Raw genomic sequence first — 18,310 nt, 5'->3', positions numbered from 1 at the left:
GGACAGTAGTTATTCTGAGGCTTCCATGTGCCACACTGAAAGGGAAATGTCCTGATAGGATGTTGATAAAATGAGTTTGTTGGGGGGGGTGTTAGAGAGCCATCTTTGCCAGATAAGTATAAAAATAAACTACTCATGAAATTTCAAGATCCAGTAATCCATTATGTTTACTTGGCATTAACATAAGTCTTAGCCTAGTTTACGTATGTTTCTCAAACATTCTAAAATAAATATCTGAATTAGATACCATGTATTGTCCTAGATGCCACAGGAAAAGAGACTCAGTTGTGCTTGTACACATGCATCCTTTCAGTTTTCTCCATGGGTTTACTAAAAACAAGGCCTTATTGGGGCACCTGGGTAGCTCAGTCAGTGGAGTGTCTGGCCCTTGATCTCTGCTCAGGTCATGATCTCGGTCATGAGATCGAGCCCTGCATCAGGCTCCACACTGGACATGGAGCCTGCTCACGATTCTGTCCCTCCCTCTGCCCCTCCCCTGCTCTCTCTCTTTAAAAAGAAAAAGAGTGCTCAAGTTAGGCTTGCAGTGTTGCCTCATGAAGAGGCCAGCTTTCTAGGAAAGAACACGCCAGAAATGGTGGTAGATGAGGTTGGAAGAGGCTCTCTCTGGCCCCGTTGTTCACACATGTGGCTTTAGCCTGTTAGGGGTGCAGGGTGCATCAGATTTCTGGAGGTATTTGAGGAGGACATGTAGTCAGATGGAGAGAAAAATGTTTTTCTTTGCCTTTTTTCCCTTGATAGGTCATGCAGTGGCTGAAGAGGAGGCCCGAAAAGCCCACCAGCTCTGGCTGTCGGTGGAGGCGCTCAAGTACAGCATGAAGACTGCATCTGCAGACCTGCCCACCGTGCCGCTGGGTAGTGCGGTCGAGGCCATCAAAGTCAACTGTGGCGATAGTGAATTTGCCCAAGCTTTAACCGCAGCTATCCCTCCAGAGTCCCTGACCCGTGGGGTGTACAGTGAAGAGACCCTTAGAGCCCGTTTCTATGCTGTTCAGAAACTGGCCCGAAGGGTAGCGATGATTGATGAAACCAGAAATAGCTTATACCAGTACTTCCTCTCCTACCTGCAGTCCTTGCTCTTATTCCCGCCTCAGCAACTGAAGCCGCCCGCGGAGCTCAGCCCTGAGGATATAAACACTTTCAAATTACTGTCCTATGCCTCCTATTGCATTGAGCATGGTGATCTGGAGCTGGCAGCCAAGTTTGTCAATCAGCTGAAGGGGGAGTCCAGACGAGTGGCACAGGACTGGCTGAAGGAAGCCCGAATGACCCTAGAAACTAAACAGATAGTGGACATCCTGACAGCATACGCCAGCGCCGTAGGAATAGGAACCACTCAAGTACAGCAAGAGTAAGGTCTAGGAAGAGTTTTGTAAAGTCGTATTTTATGTGAAAGGGAATCAGCAGTGATACATGAAGGGTTTGCAACAGGGTCCCAGAATTGTTTAGAAAGGAGCAGGTTACAAGTACCGTTCTAAATGTTAACACCTGTTGCATTTATATTATTTCCACTTGCTATCATGTCAGTGAACTCCAGGAGTATTTTCTTTGCAACTTGTGTAACATTTTCTGTTTTTCAGGTTTTACTGATCAGGCTCGTGAGCCAGTCAAAATAATGTTTGTGATCCCTGTGACTACTGATTCTGCCCTTGGAGCAAACTGAATAAAACAAAAAGATGAAAACTGAGTAGCTTATCCCTTTTCAAAAAGTACCATTTCTAGTTCATTGTATGTGTAGACAATTTCCTTGACAAGTGGCAATAGCAGAAGTAGGAAGTCCTGGGCACTGAGTTTCCCGGTCATGAACTGGGTTCCGAAAGTGCAAGATCTGTTTTTGGCTTTGAAGGTTCTGGTGAACTGATTCCTGCTGGTCAAACTCAAAAGAGTGATGTACAAGGCACAATGTCAAAATATTTATAATGGGTGATTAAAAGGCACTAGAAATAGTATCTGAGACTTTTAAAGTTGCTACCACAGGAAAAACTTTTATTTTACATTGGGACCCTATATATACACACACCCGTGTGCATACATAAAACAGTTTTTCCAAACCACTGCTAGCCCCTTTCTATTTGTGATGTACTGTTTTCTGGTCTGTTTCATTTAAAAAAATTTTTTCTTTTATGCACAAATTAATTCAACAGCCCTCAAAACAGGTCACAGCTCTCGGTTCTGAAACACTGGTAATTGACCTTGCTCCTTTCCAGTACTTGGACTGAATCTCTTCATTGAAGTGGGGATAGTGAGCCTGGAAACGTCACGGGATTGAATAATTTTGTGGTATATTTAAACTGGATTGCCATAAAACCCAGAGAACTTTTTAGTTCACGTCTCTGAAGGTTAGGACAATTGCCATATTGGGTAAACGTTAACAAATTCCTTTTTTTTTTATTCCATGAAAATACTGTCAAAAAATTTTTTTTTGTAATTTTCATTTTTGTTGGAGTTTGTGTGTTCACGAAGAGACTGAGGAGGCACTTTTTTTTTAAATTTTATTTTTTTTTAAGATTTTTATTTATTTGACAGACAGATCACAAGTAGGCAGAGCAGCAGGCAGAGAGAGAGGAGGACGCAGGCTCCCTGCTGAGCAGAGAGCCCAATGCGGGGCTCAATCCCAGGACCCTGGGATCATGACCTGAGCCGAAGGCAGAGGCTTTAACCCACTGAGCCACCCAGCGCCCCTGAGGAGGCACTTTTATCTGAGCAAAGTAACTGCAAATTCTAAAGGAGAGGAATTCTGTTTTCTATTTCTGCAGGTGTGTGCCAGACCCTGAATTTGGATTGTTACATTGAGTTTGCATGGCACTTGACCTTTGATTTGGAGATCTTTTGGTCCTGTTTTGGCCTTGGTTGATATTGCTAATGCTCCTTATGTTCTTCCTGAGTAGATTTTTAAATCAACAAAATATATACAGTGTCTCTGATAGAACACATGCATTGTGTAATGCCCTTGATTTCTGCAGTTAGAATGGGCTATTTTTACCAGAAGATAATGAGGCTGTTCTAAATTCAGCCTTTCTTCCCTTTGGAATGGCATGGAATTAACACAATACATTAACTCGCAAAGCTGCTTACCTGTTTGTCATAGTAAAGGTGCATGTCATTTGTTCTACTTATGTAGCATGTAAAGTATTACCGGTTATGAGGAAATCTAAATTTCTCTAGGAGCTGGGAAACAACTCTCATCAGATGTGATTCTCTGAGCTCGTAAGCAGCAACCAATACTGAATGATTTATTTTAGCTCAGTCATTCAAAATAATGAAGACCACTGGCCTTCAAGTTTTAGTAGTTCCATTAACAAAGCTCCTTACCCCCTGCTGCCTGTGGGAAAACGGGGTGATGTTGAAAGGGGATGCTCGGTCAGGCTTTGGTTTTCTCTCCTTATGCGTAGCGAGACTCCCATCTTCCTGAGATGTTATGCAGCAACCCTCAAGTAAAAAGGGCCTTTACTTGGGTTCTCAGTTGTCCTTGGGAACCCAGAAGGGCAAGGGGAAGATGGCAATAACCCTGGACCGTTAGAGGCAGGCAGCTTCACTCCAGGTTTTTACTTCAACTATAGGTGGTAAGTTACATCTCTGCCACTTCTGACTTGATCGTGTGAAGCAAATCATTATTTCTGTCTTGCTTTCATTGTCTCAATCTATTTGAGCCTTAAATTGGGTTACCTTACTGCCTCCCTCTTGAGTGCTGTAGGAAGTGTTCCTCAGCATTTTAAACTCATGTCTCCAGATACAACATTAAAACTCTGATCTTTGCTTTAATGTTTCAAAATCAATAATGTAACTAAAATGCAGTTTTAGATAGTCTTTTTTAAGGTATATAGTCTATTCCTTAGTATTAATTTAAATCCTCTGTTCTTTCTTAACAGGTTCTGGATAAAAGCAGTCTCCCAAGTCCCAAATGAGTTGTCCCACCAGTTTTAAAGTAACTTGCTTGAACTCAATGCAGAAGAACAGATAATCTAACATGAATGGGAAATAAAAAGGATTATCAGGCAATTCACTCTTCATCAGGTCCAGTGCAAAGCTGAACCCCCTTCTCCCCATGTCCTTCCACTCTGTTTCCTTCTCCCTGATGCATTTAGGGACCCTGAGGTTAGCAGGAGAGTATCAGAAAGGAAGAGATGGTCAAAGAGGAGGAGGGTAACTGGCCACTCTGCCCCTTTCCAAAACATGGGGAGGTCATGTGGTTTCACTGATTTGTTAGTTCACGCTAGCTGTAGGGACACTGCCCTCGGGTTTTTAGGAAGAGGGTTTCTAGAGGGACTAAGAGGCAAGAGCCAGCAGAGGTGCCACTGTTGTAGGACCAAATTCCACTCGTATTGGTGGCAAAGTTTAGGTTTCCCTGGGAATAAATTCTCATAACCTTTATTCCTCTTGGACATTCTTAGTTTTTTTAAGAGTCTGAAATCCTGCCAAGCTCTGTAGACTGTTCTTGGGCTTGATCTCCAGTCCTGAATTCTCTCAGTTCATGGCTGTGTGGATTGGATGGATAGCATTTTGGCAGGTTAGGCTCCTTCCTGGGCCAGGTTGGATGTTCCTTCACTGCCCAGACCCTATATACCTTACATTCTGTCCTTCCATTACCACATTGCGTTTTGTTAACCAAATCAAATACTTTTCTCTGGTAAATCACCACTCTGCTCCGAAGAGCTGATCTAAATGACTGAACTTGCCCTGAGCAGCCTTGTTGCAGTGACTGCTGTCTCTAAGCATGTCCTATTTCAGTGTTTTTAAAACTTTGTTAACTGCAGGAAAATTTGTGTCATGACCAGATAAACTTAACACATATGTGTATCTATATGCATATGTTTACTGCACTGTAAAATGTATCACAGCTTTATTGCATGTGATGTACTTTGATTTTCTAATTTCAGTATTCTAATCACCACCCACAAAATTCAGCTTCAGATCCTACAGTTTAAAGACCAGACAGTCCATTTTATTGCTGGAGTCCTCAAGTTGTTCTTCTGAACCTCAGATCTGCTAGTTCCTAATTTCCACACACGGGTGATCTGAGGCATACTGAACAAGTTTATTTGTATGTAGCAGGCCTCCTCCCTTGACCCTTCCCATTCCATGGGTCCTGACTCCAGTTTGTTCCTCTCTTTTCTCCTGTTCCTTTTTGATAAGTTTCTTAAAAACAGTTAAACTGTCCTCAGTTCCCAATTTCCAAAAGGCTATTTTTGGATTATTTTAACATGGTTGCTTTATATGCCATTAATGCTCAAAGCTTTTCATAACTTGATTCTGCTCCTAATTAGAATTAGAACTCAGATCTTTCTCCTCATACCATTTTGTTTTCTTTTCATAACTTGATTCTGCTCCTAATTAGAATTAGAACTCAGATCTTTCTCCTCATACCATTTTGTTTAAAACACTGATTTTAGGGGTGCCTGGGTGGCTTAGTGGGTTAGAGCCTCTGCCTCCAGCTCAGGTCATAATCCCAGGGTCCTGGGATTGAGCCCTGCGTCAGGCTCTCTGCTCGGCAGGGAGTCTGCTTCCTCCTCTCTCTCTCTGCCTACTTGTGATCTGTCAAATAAAATTCTTTAAAAAAATTAAAACGCTAATTTTAGGTTGTAAATAAATATCTTATCTAAACATATATAAAACGTTAAGACCTATTTAAGAGTGGTCTTAAAAATGAGGCATTCTAGTACATGACTGAGAAACCACTCATTTTAGTAACTGCCTTTAGGCATGCAGTACTTGAGTGCATTAGAGACTCTTGTGAGGAAGAAGACAGCAAAACTGAGGGGAGAGCCAGGGACCAGAAGCAAAAACTGTAGGTTACTGACTTTGGTACAAAGAAGCAACATCTTTCACTATTAGAGGCTAATATTAGTGAATAAATATTTTAAAAATGAGAGAATGGAGGGGTACCTGGCTGTTTAAGTTAGTAAAGCATGCAACTCTTGATTTCAGGGTTAAGTTCAAGCCCCAGGTTGGGTGTAGAGATTAAAAATAAGATCTTTAAAAATAAAAATGAGAGAATGGAGACAAATCCTACAGGGCTAATTTTTTGAATCTTTGAAGCATTTACTTGCCTAGAGTCAGTATTTGGAGTAAGCTACAGCAGTTAAAACAAATGAACTACATTGAAATCCATTATAAATTTTCATGACATCAGTCAAGATGGGACTTTGTCCCATCAGCTCTGTAGCTGCCAAGCACTAAGGTGAAGGTTCACTTGGGGCCTGGCAAGGAGAAATGTACCACATTTATAAGGACTGCAATGAGTGTAGTATTTGGCCAAGAAGAGCGCCAGGCATCTGTAGGTGAGATGGGAAGGACCAGAGTGAACAGAAACTTAACAGGAAGCCAGGTTCTCGCTGGAAGTTGTAAACCAAGATCAAAGGCTAATTAGCCTTAACTGTCCTTTTCTTCATTTGCTCCAGTTATGTCAGAAAGTAACACATGTGAATGCTTAAGGAGCTCATTACTGTCATTTCTCTGCCCCCCCTTTGTCCTTCAGTTAGAGAGCTTAAACCAGCCATCTAGGAGAAAACATGAACCACTACTTAGGTTTTTGAGGATATAAGGCTGGGTCCAGGCCTAGAGAGGATGGAAAGCGGAGCTGGAACAGACCCATGTAATAGGCAATGGTAGGATATAGTAGGCCATCAGTGGCAGCCCTGGCAAGTTAAAGATGAAGGTCTTCCTCTGTGGGAACTCAGTACATCTGGACTACGTATAAGCAAAAGCAGCCTGTGGAAACCCTATGAAGGGTAAGAATGCTCTTGTAAACCATGGAGGTTCCTGTTAGCTTCCAACAGGATTTCAAGAGTGGCAAGAGAAATGCCGGAAGTAGAAGTTCCTGATTAACAGCCCTCACTTTATTTTTTTATATTTTAATTTTTTATTTATGTGACAGAGCAAAGGAACGCACAGGTCGGGGAGTGGCAGGCAGGAGGAGGAGCAGGGTCCCCACTGGGCAGGGAGCCCGATGCAGGACTCAATACCAGGACCCCAGGATCATGACCAGAGCTGAAGGCAGGAGCTGAAGGCAGATGCTTAACCTATTGAGCCACCCAGGTGCCCAGCAGCCCTCACTCTTGAGCCCTTTGAGTAGTGTACAACTAAAGGTCCTGGCACACAAAGAGGGAAGCAAAGGAGATGGAGCACCTCCCCCAGCCCCCAGCCCCGGAACTTGTGCAAAACAAAGGCTGTGTAAAAGTAATGGGAATGCATACAAATGCACATTAACTAGGGTTTAATTACAGCCTCCATTTGTGCAGCCTAAACCCTATGCAACTTAGAAATGATTAAAAAATGGCAAATTTATCACCTCTACAATACCCCTGAAATTGAGCTACTAATCTAGTATCAGTAGAGATTTATATTGCAAATCTACTTTAGCCACCTTCTCATCAAAGACTGAGGAAGTACCAGCATCATAGCATCAGCCAACAAAGGCCAAGTCCATGACAGGGGAGGGCAGACCACACTGGACAGCAGTGTGAAGTCAGCCAAACAAACGCTGTAGGTCCGCAGAGCTTATGCTGAAGCTAGGAGCTGTGTCCTCACACTGCATGTCCAAAGAAAGGAAAATGGTAGTGCTGCTTCTGTTTAAATGGTCAACCCTGCAAGGGTGGCTCAGGAAGTACCAAATTAGGAATTTAGTCCATGTTGTATCTATGGTTCTTCAAAGTTCAAGTCTGAATTCTCTTGTTTTCTTCACAGTATGGTTAGACGGAAATGGCAGTTCTCAAGTGTAATTTTAAGAGCTATTCCAGGCCACAGCTTCTCCTGATTTGCCCACTTTTATTTGCCTTCACTGGTGTCGCTGTCACTGTCGCTATCACTGGTCAGTGAGGTTAGGTTTCCCAGGGCTTCCCTGTAAGGAAAATAAACTAGAGGGTTACACTGCATTTCAGGCGTAGGGGAGGGACTCTGCAGCTGCACTGAACTATGATGAAAAGGGAAAAGGTTCCAAGAGCCAAATCTACAGGCCTCTGACGTGTATGACAAATGAAATAAATACCTAACATGTCCTTTTTGCAAAGAAAAAAGTTAAGAAGGCAGAAAACTATAAACACTGGGTAGATGGGCAAATGACCTGCTCTACTTCTATCACTTTCTTTTATGTTACCCATGCAGGGCTCACTTTTGTTCCTGGCTGATCGCAAAGTCAGCCATCACTCTCTGGGCAAGGTCTTCACAAATAGGCAAACTGAAGGCACCCGCCAGCTTCACTATCTCAATGGCCTGGGCAGGGCTGCTGGATGCTTTTGCACTGTCCATGAACTCATTCAGCAACTCATTTCTGTAAAAGAAAGGCAAAATGTCAACATTCCCCACCTAAACCCCTGGACCCGTCCCTCAAAGATTTATATGCAAAGTAAAATCTAGCATCCTATAAAGTTGAGTCATGAAATCTTCAACAGTAGTTTTGGAGGTAAATTAATTTTTTTCTTAAAGATTTTTAAAAATTTATTCATCTGAGAGAGAAGCAGCACGAGTGGGGGGAGGGGTAGAGGAAGAAGCAGACTTCCCACTGAGGAGAAGCCAGACACAGGGCTCGACCCTAAAACCATGACCTGAACCGAACGCAGACACTTAACCAACTGAGCCACCCAGGTGCTGCCATGAAGACTAAAGGGTCAAAGAGAATGAACATTGGTTCAGTATGCCTTCATTAAGGATCTGTTCAGTGTATCGCTAGTGTGTTGCAATCAACAAGCACAGATTAAATACTGCTTGCTTCAGGATGCTCTAGATGGTAGAAGAACTGTTCATTTGCTTCAGCAGAAGGATGCTCAATCACTGAATGAGGTATGTAAAGAAATTCCAATCACCCCATGGTAAGAATTAAGACCATGCAGCAAATTCCAACATGTAGCCAGGGAAGCCTGTTTAACTTCAACTTACCCAGGGATCTTATTATGCTTCTTGAAAAGCCCCAACATTTTCCTGTTCAACACAAGATACGAGAAAGATTACTAACAGCACAGAAGGTGAGCAGATGATCATAGCTGTTCTCCTGCTGTAAGTTCCTGAAGACAGCAGCTGTGAGCTGACTTCCCAGCCCTATTTACATCTAAATCACCTTGGGTGCTTCAACTCCCTCCTCCCAGACTTCACATATGTGCATTTCCCAGGCAAGTGTGATTCCTTGCCAGTGTTGAGATTTACTGGGGGGTTACACCCTCTTCTAGAGAGGGATGCAACAGAGTGTGATCTCTATCCTCTTACAATCCCGGAATGAGAGCAGTGTCCTAGAGATACGCGGTGAAGAGCAGGCTCAGATTGAGGCATCAGTCTCATGTAAGTGCTCACCGGCATCCTGCCACATGCAGGACAAAGGTGAAACACATACATTCAGCTCCCATGATTCAGCTGAGGTCCGTACCCCTGCGCCAATCATCACAGCCTGACTCGTAACGCGTGTGTGTCAACCTGTTAACAAATTAGAGCATCAGAGGTTGGTCACTAGCAGTGTAGCAGGTCATGTGTGTGATTTCATACTCCTAAGACCAGTTTAGGCAGCAAAGCCTTCATTCACCAGCTCTTCCACATTTTGGGCTGAAAACTGTTCAAGTCACTTTCTTATGTTGAAAAGGCCATAAACAAGTACCCTACTTACTGAACAAATCACCTAATGAGGACTACTACTACAAAGTATTCTTTTGTTGACTTCTCTGCTTTTGGAAAAAGGAATGCATGTGACGTGTCCATTCACAAACACTAAGAATTAGTATGTGAGGGAAGTGCTGATAAAAACACCTAATTGGTAGGCACACAGTGACACAAACCAAAGATGGTTCTAATCAAGTTTGTAAATGTCAGTTTCTTGAAGTCCCAAGTGTACAGCCTGCCTTTTAAGCATAATACTTGGATAAGCCAAATGCCCAAGACATTTTCAAAAGTAAGATTCTCTCATCATTCTATTAAGTGGACAGACAAGACTACTTGCCCATGGATACAGAAAACAGAACAATAGAGAATTAGCCCATTAAACTGTGTCCTCTCTTAAATACAATGTTTATACTCTGCTGGTCTTCCAAAAGTTTCCTTTTCAGTCAGTATTTGCAGTCCCAGAAAAAACTCATTTTTCTGATTACACGTCATACAGTGACCAGGGAAGATGTTCTCTGAGATCCAGATACAAATACTGCTACTATACGCTTGAGGTTTTGTACTCACCAGGCTTCCTGGGTTCTCCCAGCCCTTAAAAAGAGGACAGCTATATAGTTCAGAGAGTTGGCTGGCCACTCAGGAGCAGTCTGTCTGCCATCCTGGCTCTCGTAAGTGGATTTGATATCTGCAGCACACTCAGCAAACGCCACCTGAAGCTGAGAGGCTCAGAGTCAGCAGAACTGCCTAGCTGGTCTGAGGAGAGTCTGAGGAGATTCCACAGACGTCATGACATTTTTGAGCTATGCATTTTACCATCTGAACCCATCACAGGCATAGTACATGAACGATTAAAAAAAAAAAAAAAAAAGCACCCTGCCCTGCTCTGGGGTAAATAATTTGCAAGTTGGCCACATCCTTTAGATGGGAATTTTTTTAAAAAGCTACTACTGTCAAGACAAACTTGTTTTGGACTTCAAAAATGGGATTCTGCTAATGGCTGGGTGATCAGATACAGAATTTAAATCTGGGTTTACATGGCAAAATTCTCTGTAATGTTTCCCTAGATGAAACGAAGGAAATTACCGTTACAAAGTCCACAGTGTTAGAGAATATACTGGATAGTACCCATCCAATCACTGTAACATAACCTGACTCTGGATATAACCCTACCTACCTCTGGTGGGTGTTGATCCCTTGCCATGAGCATCAGAATCTCTTCTTTCAGGTCACTGCGGAAAGTGTGACCATATTCTTTACTATCTTGAAACAGAAAAAGAACACAGAGGTGATTACAGACATGTAAAACCAAACTCTTCAGCTGACCTTTGTCCACCATCACAGTTCCTAGGCTGGTCAAAGTCAGGAGCTGACACTATTTATTCTAGGACTCCAGGCAATCAGCAGGATAATTCACGCTAAGAATGGATGAAGGAGCAATGGAAGGCAGTGACCTCCTCCCAGTCAAGGGCGAGACACAGCAGGTGTGCTACTCTGGAGCAGCTACCAGCTCCATATGGCAAGACATGGTTTTACAGCACTTGGTGACTGTCAACGATCTTTAATGTAACAATCATTAGAGCAATCTTGTGAAACAGGTCAGGTCTAGGGTCTCAGTGTTCAGACATGGAAACCTGCAGCCGACAGAAACTCAAGCTGCGATCGCAGTCACCTCGTAGAAGACATGCAGCATCTTCTGCAGCCAGTTTACACACAGAAACCCACAATCCTACCCATTTCTTAGAAGCATTAAGTATCACTGACCGGTTAACAACTGAGTTACAAGAATGCAGCATGACACAGAGGAATCGCAAAGACTTTGTGGGTGGAGATCTGAATTTTGATTTAGGATGTGCCATGTAATTAGCACTGATCTTCCCTTTGTCGTGTCACACAAAAACTTATTTAGGTCACTTTCAATGCATCTTTACTCATGCAATCCAACATGCAAAGTAAGCCAGCACCCATGAAGCAGATTAAAATATATTTAATTTAGTGAAAAATGGAAATTTCCATCCCTAACAATGTTGGTACTGTTGTTAATCAAAATGTAGGACACTGAAGTGATGAAGTGAGATGGTGCTGAACTCACAAGCTGAAACCAACCTTTCCAAATTTGAGGAATCACTTCTAGCCGGTTGGCCACATCCAATGCTTGGAGAAGATCTATCAAAGTTTGGGAATGGGGAAAGAACACCTGATTAAGAGAAACAGGGATATATGTTGAAGGTATTAGTCAGCAAAGATACCCACCAGCTCATCTACAATGACAGGTTATGATCATCTTACTGAAGGTATCAGGTCCTTGTACCACTTCAAGGTGACGTCAATTTGTTCCATTAGACAAAGCAAACTGAAGAACTTGGAACTGTAATGGAGAGAAAAGATAGATTTAGTCTCAGATCCCTAACAACAGAATAATTAAATTACAGCACAGCTATATGATATGTTACACAGAATTTAAAATCAACTTATAAGTTACAAACAGTGTCAAACTGCATGGGCCAATGCTTGACCCAGAAGGTGCTAACCATGCTCTCCGGACTTCCTAATTAATACCTTCTTACCCACAGCTGGCCGTTCGTGACTGCCTCAATATGGTCTCAGCTCACTGCGAGCAGACAGTGAATATCCATTCATTTTAGAAGCACGCAATGTGAAGCAAGGATATAGACACACACAAGACAATCATTACATGCCTATTAACAGACTGCCTCCCTTAAGTGCTTGTTTGTTTTTATCTACCTGAAGTCAAACTCATTTAAGGAGCCTCTTTGGGCTTCATCTTGTACCTTCCTTTTTAAAAACAAGAGGCTGGGGTGCCTGGGTGGCTCAGTGGGTTAAACATTTCCTTCAGCTTGGGTCATGATCTTAGGGTCCTCAGATTGAGCCCTGCATCAGGCTCCATGCTCAGCCAGGAGTCTGCTTTTCCCTCTTCCCCTGCCCCTTCTCTAATAAATAACATCTTTAAATAAAATTTAAAAAAAGAAAAAAAGGCAGTATTGAAATTGTTAGGGACCCACCCTACTATATATTCAAAAATATAAAATAGGGCCTAGTGGAAAAGATACGTAGATTTAAACTGTTACAGAGAAAAACAATCTAAAAGATATAACTATACCAGACATCTCAGTCAGGCAAATCAGTTTTACCACTGCTTGAACTTCTAAGTGATCAATTAACATGTACTGTAAGTACATGTACTTTAAGTCAGGGGCCTGCTGCCTCCAGGGTTAACATAGGAAACCTACCAACAGTCTCCCATTTGCAGAACTAATGGTTGCTTAAAGAGGATCCAATAACGCAAAAGGATACGTTTCCAACACACTTACTAATAGAAATTACGCCGGTGATCTGGTCCAATGAATTTCCAGTTGTCTCCAGTGTTTAAAAGGCCATGTACTTGATAAGCAAGTTCTAGATCTCTCAAAAATGAGCACTGAAAATTTGCAAGCAGTAAGCATCACTCAGATTTACCAGCCAAACAGTGGCTCATTACATTAAAAAGAGTTACTTGTGGAAATATTCACGCTGATTCAATATATTACTAGTTGACAGCAAATGAGTTATAAGATTGGGGTGGGGGGGAGGCAAACCCCAAGTTCTGTGAAATCTAAAACAGAATTTTAATCCAGTGATTGAAGCTTTAGAAATCAATCCTATGAAAACACCTGGTTATGTGCATAAAAGAGAGATGGAGTGCGCATTTCAGCCTCACCATATTTGCAAAAAAACCCCCACACAGTAACTCCAAAATACACGAACAGTTAGAAGACTCCAGTAAATTGCAGTCCCTCCCTCCTATGAAATACTATGCAACTGTCAACAAACAAAATACAGTTGAAATGGGCCTGGCTGTGTGTGTCTGAATACCTGGAGGAGAAACCTGCAAGGGTGGTACACACTAACCTTTTGGAAAGCAATTATCCTTAGGGAACAGGGTATGCTAATCCATCCTGAAACTGCCTAAAACTTCTAATTAACATAAAATGAAAAACCTAAATCCCAAACAACCATTATCAATTCAAAAAATCACCAATAGGTAAATATGAAATACTCTGAAACCTTATCTGAGCAAAGGTGTGAAAAAAGACAACATATACCATAAACAAAGGGTAGGGATGCTATGTGAATTAGTATGAAATTTAAGAGGAAAAAAAGAAAATTTGGACCAAAGACATAAACAAAAGAGAAAGTGAAAAAATCAGGGGAGCCCACTCACCCCAGTTAAAGACAGATTTAAGTGACTAAAAAGAAAAAAGTTAAACAAGAATCAGTACTCACAACTCTCATGGCTGACTGAAAAAACATATCTGAAAATCAAAGTTCACAGAGTCTTGGTTACTATGGATAAAATACATTTTCAAGTGAGCAGCATTAATAAATATCCTAGCAATAAAACTGTTAATGTGTAAGTTAAACCTAAAGGAATAAAAACTCTAGTAGAGGAAGCACACAGCAATGGGCCACACATATTTTGGCCTCTTCAGAATAATCACCCGTAAGACAACTAAGCTAAATCAAACCCTGCCTATCATAAGGCCTCTAATAATTGACAATCAAGAGAGCAGGCTCTTTGTCTCACACAAGCAATTTCTGTGCCTACCGTCATCTGGGTCCCTTGGGGAAAACTTCCGTCCTGTTAATTCGTTCATCATATCATAGATTATAAGGGATGATCCTTTTGAACGGTTTTCTGCAGAACAAAAAAGCAATTAGGCTTTATAAGGAGTCTCCCCCTTACACCCCTTTGTACCCCCCCTCCCCAACAGCGTACTGCCCGGCACACAGCCTGCGGAGCGCGTGCCCGCTGAAGGAGCAGGTGCACACACCACGGAGGGCAACTCTCCACACGATCTGGGGCAGTTCCAGCTCTTGGTCTATGTGCTCCCAGCACACTTTCCCTTCCTCCTTAGTCTGTCTGAAGCTTATCTTTCACTGAAGCAGGAGATACAAACAACCTCACCAAATCTGCATACTCAGAAAAACAAATTTTTGGCAGTAATCATTTGTGTTATGTATGATCGGGATGAAAAGGCCAAGAAAAAGAGAACTGTAGAATTAATGGAATGAGGCAATCCTCTTAAAATCACATGAACTGAGTACTAATAGGTATAAAATGCACCTACACAATTTTCCAACACATCACCTTATTCATACAATCTGTTCGCTACCTTATCAGCACACAAGTGTAATGTAGTTTTAATGACAGTACAGATGTATTTCTACAATTTCCTCAAGCATGTTTCCATTTGCTGGCATTTCTAATCATTTTATTAGTTACATAACAATTCGCTTTATATGTATCCTTTCTTTCTTTAGGCTTTCCCCTTTGAGTAAATACCTAAAAGTCATTACTACAGGGAACCAGTTTCCATATGTGTAAGGCAAACGGACACTCCCCCTCTGAGCCTGCCCCCATGTTCCTGAGTGTTACTTAGGAAGCAAGACCACAGACTTGGTTTCACAACTGAACCAAAGTGGTATGTAATGGTAGAAGAGAAATGCAACAGGCTTTAGGGTCAGAAACACTAGATTCACTGTAACGTCATCAAGGTTGAGTAAAATTTTAGAAGACATAATTATTGTGGAAACTGTTTATCTGTTTCCAAGATAAAGTCTGTTACCTCTTCCCCCTACCACCACCCTAAAAGACAGAATCTTCCCCATAGGTGAGGATGTGGATTTTGTAAAATTAGCCCACCAAAACAGAGACAATCAAGTTCTTCTCTTTTATATGTGTAAAGTCTACTAGAGGAGAGAAGGACTGGAACAGTCATTTCTGAAGGGGTTCTTTCTCAGATTGGGGCAAATGGCTAAGAACTGACAGACCAGGGATGCTTACTGCATGCCTTTCAAGCACGAGCCAAGAGTTCATTTCATCATCACAGCCCTGCGGTATTTACTCAGGTAAGGTAACCAGTCCCTTTTGGCAAAGCTAATAAATGACAGGTGGAATTTCAACCCAGGTGTGCCTTCCTCTGAAGTCCATTCAACAGAGCACAACTCCTATAGGAACTGGCGGGCCTAAAGCAGGTGACAAAAAAGGTTCTCCTACAAGACTTCAGAATAAGGTCAAGGTTACTGTGGAGCAGCATTATCCAACAACTTCCTGTACAAATGGAAATGTTCTATTGCTGCATCACTGAATACAGTAGCCAGGAGCCACATGTGGCTACCTAGCACTAATGCATTGAAGAAATTTTAAATGTCGTTTAATTTTAATTAAATAGGCATATGTGCCTAATGGCTATTTTACTGGAAAGCACAGCTCTGTAGAGTCAAAAGAACTCCAAACTAACGTACCTTCTAACTATTTCTTTGTTTTTAAAGATTTCATTTATTTATTTGACAGAGAGCGAGCTTGTAAGAATGGTGGGGAGGGGCAGAGGCAGAGAGAGAAGCAGCTCCCTGCTGAGCAGGGAGTCCGATGTGGGGCTCAATCCCATGACCCTGGGATCATGACCTGAGCTGAAAGAAGACGCTTAACCGATTGAGCCATGCAGGTGTCTCACCTTTTGACCACTGGTAATTGTACACCAACACTGTTAGTACATTTAATGGCCCTGTCCTCTCTACCTGGAGTAACTTTCTGCTCAAGCTAAAGGATAATGTTAATTTGTGTTCTCTATTCTCAAATCCTGCACAGGGAAAGAAGACTATAACAATCACATAAACATAAGAGAATGGGTCAGCTTTCTACATGAATTAATACATAACGTCATACATACCGTGGTGATAAAACAGCTGAATAAGATAATGGTATGTTGCAAGCGAGGGTTCTAAATTACCAGGTTGACAGGGAAAAAAAAAAAAAAAGAAGAAGTCAGTCAAACACAGCTATCCAAAAATAGTGTTTACTGAGGCGCAATGAACTAAAAACACACCAACCTTGGTATTTAGGTAAAAGATGAAATATGCCTATTCCTCTGAACAAAGACCTTTCCTAGCTCATTTGAATTAATGTTAAGTGGAAAGAGATCAAAAACAATCACTTTTAGAAAGCCTTGACATGTCATTACTAAATGTTACAGCTAATGCACTTGTGCTATAATTCTCCATTCTAGAATACTAACGCATACTGCAGTGAACGTGTTCCCAAACAATCTTTAATAATTACTGCAAACTATACAACACAGTGGCACATTTAGGTCCAGACACCTAATTATGCCAGCAAATGTCACGGGATTTAAAACTAATTCTTAAGTGAATAGTTCTCCCTAAAAGTCCACAGAAAACTAAAGTATTAAAAGAACACTGTAATTTGCCATAAAGAGCACGAAGATAAAGGAGTTCCCACCATTACTCAATACTTGTAATTAACTGTGCCAAATAGTGGACTCAAAATTTTCAGTATGTTCTGTACAAAGCAAGAAGAGTTTTACCATCTTTTTCACTCATCTGGATCTAGGACCTCTGGCCAGCACTGGCTCAGCCTCCAGGGAGGGACAGGACACATACTCACCTATTCTGATGGCTTGCATTTCACGGAAGGTCTGCAGGGCTGGCACTTTTCCAAATGCATGAAATCTTCGGAGGCATTTCAGAATGGTATTAAATGTCTGTAGATTTGGTTTCACCTTCTGAGCAGCCATTTGTTTTAGCAGCTCCTAGTTGAGTCAAAAACAGTAAGCCTTGTTTATGCCTGGATAGGTAATTTGTCCAATTAACTAATATCACACACTAAAAAAGAATTTGGGGGAAGGGGGGCACCTGGGTGGCTCAGTTGTTAAGGGTCTGCCTCCGGCTCAGGTCATGATCCCAGGGTCCTAGGATCAAGCCCTGCATTGAGCTCCCTCTTTCTCCCTCTCCCACCACCCCCCGGCTTGTGTTCCCTCTCTCGCTGTGGCTCTCTCTGTCAAATAAGACCTTTAAATACAAGTAAGTAAAGTAATAAAAAAGATTTTGGTTCTCTGGCTAAGTCTAAAGTTAATAAATACATCCCTAATCTAAAAATTATCTATTAGCAGGACCAGTGACTTTGCCTTTTAGAGAAGTCACCCCACTTCACTTGATCAAGTTGTACAACTGTCTTCACCCTGCCTAGTAAAGCAAAAGAACAGACTAGAATGGAGTGTTTTCCTTTAAGATGAGCAGTATGGTATAAAGACAAACTGTATGGTGTAAAAACAAAAACATTTCTAGTCCAAAATTATTTCAATCCAGTGAGTATAATTTTCCAAACTTACCTGATAAAAATGTTCCCTTAAATACACATTATTTTTGTAATGAAAAAACTATGAGAAATGAAGCAACTGTGGTCTTTCTGAATTTTAGCCATGGACAATGGGTCAGGTGACTTTTTCTACGCACATGTCAGATACAGCCATTTAAACTGCAGGGTTGCTGGGAGGGTGTAAACATGCAATGACTGTGCGCCCAGCGTGGTAGTATCTGCCATGAAAATGCACAGTAAATGCTGTCTCCACCCCTTTTATTTCTAGGAAAAGGTATTTTAGGCCCATCAGAAGACAAAATGAGGGTTCCTCCTTACCAGTATATTATTCCATTTGTCCTCCAGTTTCTCATGCGCACTCAATGCTGTTGCTTCAATCAATGCATTGAAGGTGTACACATCAGCTATAAAAACAAGTCTAGGTTGAAGTTTAACCCCTAAATGCCTCAGCTGAAGGCAAAGCAGTAATGCCCATGTGGCTCCTAGCTCATTCCCATGTGCCCACGACACCAGACAATCACTCCCTGCTCTGGATCTCTC

The 18,310-nt window shown here is 41.8% G+C and overlaps 2 protein-coding genes across 16 annotated transcripts in view; one reads left to right on the top strand and one right to left on the bottom strand.

Annotated features, from left to right (window-relative positions):
- IMMT (inner membrane mitochondrial protein) overlaps positions 1-1,713 on the top strand; it is a gene marked incomplete at its 3' end in the record, with an annotated part of 42,181 nt that extends 40,468 nt beyond the window's left edge. For all 15 annotated transcript variants that reach the window (XM_080813810.1, XM_080813809.1, XM_080813813.1 and 12 more), the window contains one exon: positions 760-1,713. In XM_080813810.1, the coding sequence (XP_080669936.1) occupies positions 760-1,373 (614 nt within the window). The remainder of the gene's footprint in view (positions 1-759) is intronic.
- Positions 1,714-6,827: 5,114 nt separating this feature from the next.
- The window catches only part of PTCD3 (pentatricopeptide repeat domain 3), a 31,753-nt gene continuing 20,270 nt past the window's right edge, over positions 6,828-18,310 (bottom strand). The window contains exons 12-24 of the mRNA XM_080813824.1: positions 18,089-18,174; positions 17,060-17,204; positions 16,326-16,376; positions 14,201-14,290; positions 13,879-13,907; positions 12,927-13,033; positions 11,884-11,962; positions 11,701-11,791; positions 10,772-10,857; positions 10,165-10,313; positions 8,890-8,931; positions 8,126-8,284; positions 6,828-7,855 (exon numbers count right to left, since the gene is read on the bottom strand). Of these exons, the coding sequence (XP_080669950.1) occupies positions 7,783-7,855; positions 8,126-8,284; positions 8,890-8,931; positions 10,165-10,313; positions 10,772-10,857; positions 11,701-11,791; positions 11,884-11,962; positions 12,927-13,033; positions 13,879-13,907; positions 14,201-14,290; positions 16,326-16,376; positions 17,060-17,204; positions 18,089-18,174 (1,187 nt within the window). The 3' untranslated portion in view covers positions 6,828-7,782. The remainder of the gene's footprint in view (positions 7,856-8,125; positions 8,285-8,889; positions 8,932-10,164; positions 10,314-10,771; positions 10,858-11,700; positions 11,792-11,883; positions 11,963-12,926; positions 13,034-13,878; positions 13,908-14,200; positions 14,291-16,325; positions 16,377-17,059; positions 17,205-18,088; positions 18,175-18,310) is intronic.

Source organism: Martes martes (assembly GCF_963455335.1).
Source record: "Martes martes genome assembly, chromosome: 9".
In the NCBI taxonomy this organism is placed as follows: Eukaryota; Metazoa; Chordata; class Mammalia; order Carnivora; family Mustelidae; genus Martes; species Martes martes.
The sequence above is the reverse complement of the archived record's forward strand: the minus strand, read 5'-3'. Positions and strand labels throughout refer to the sequence as shown.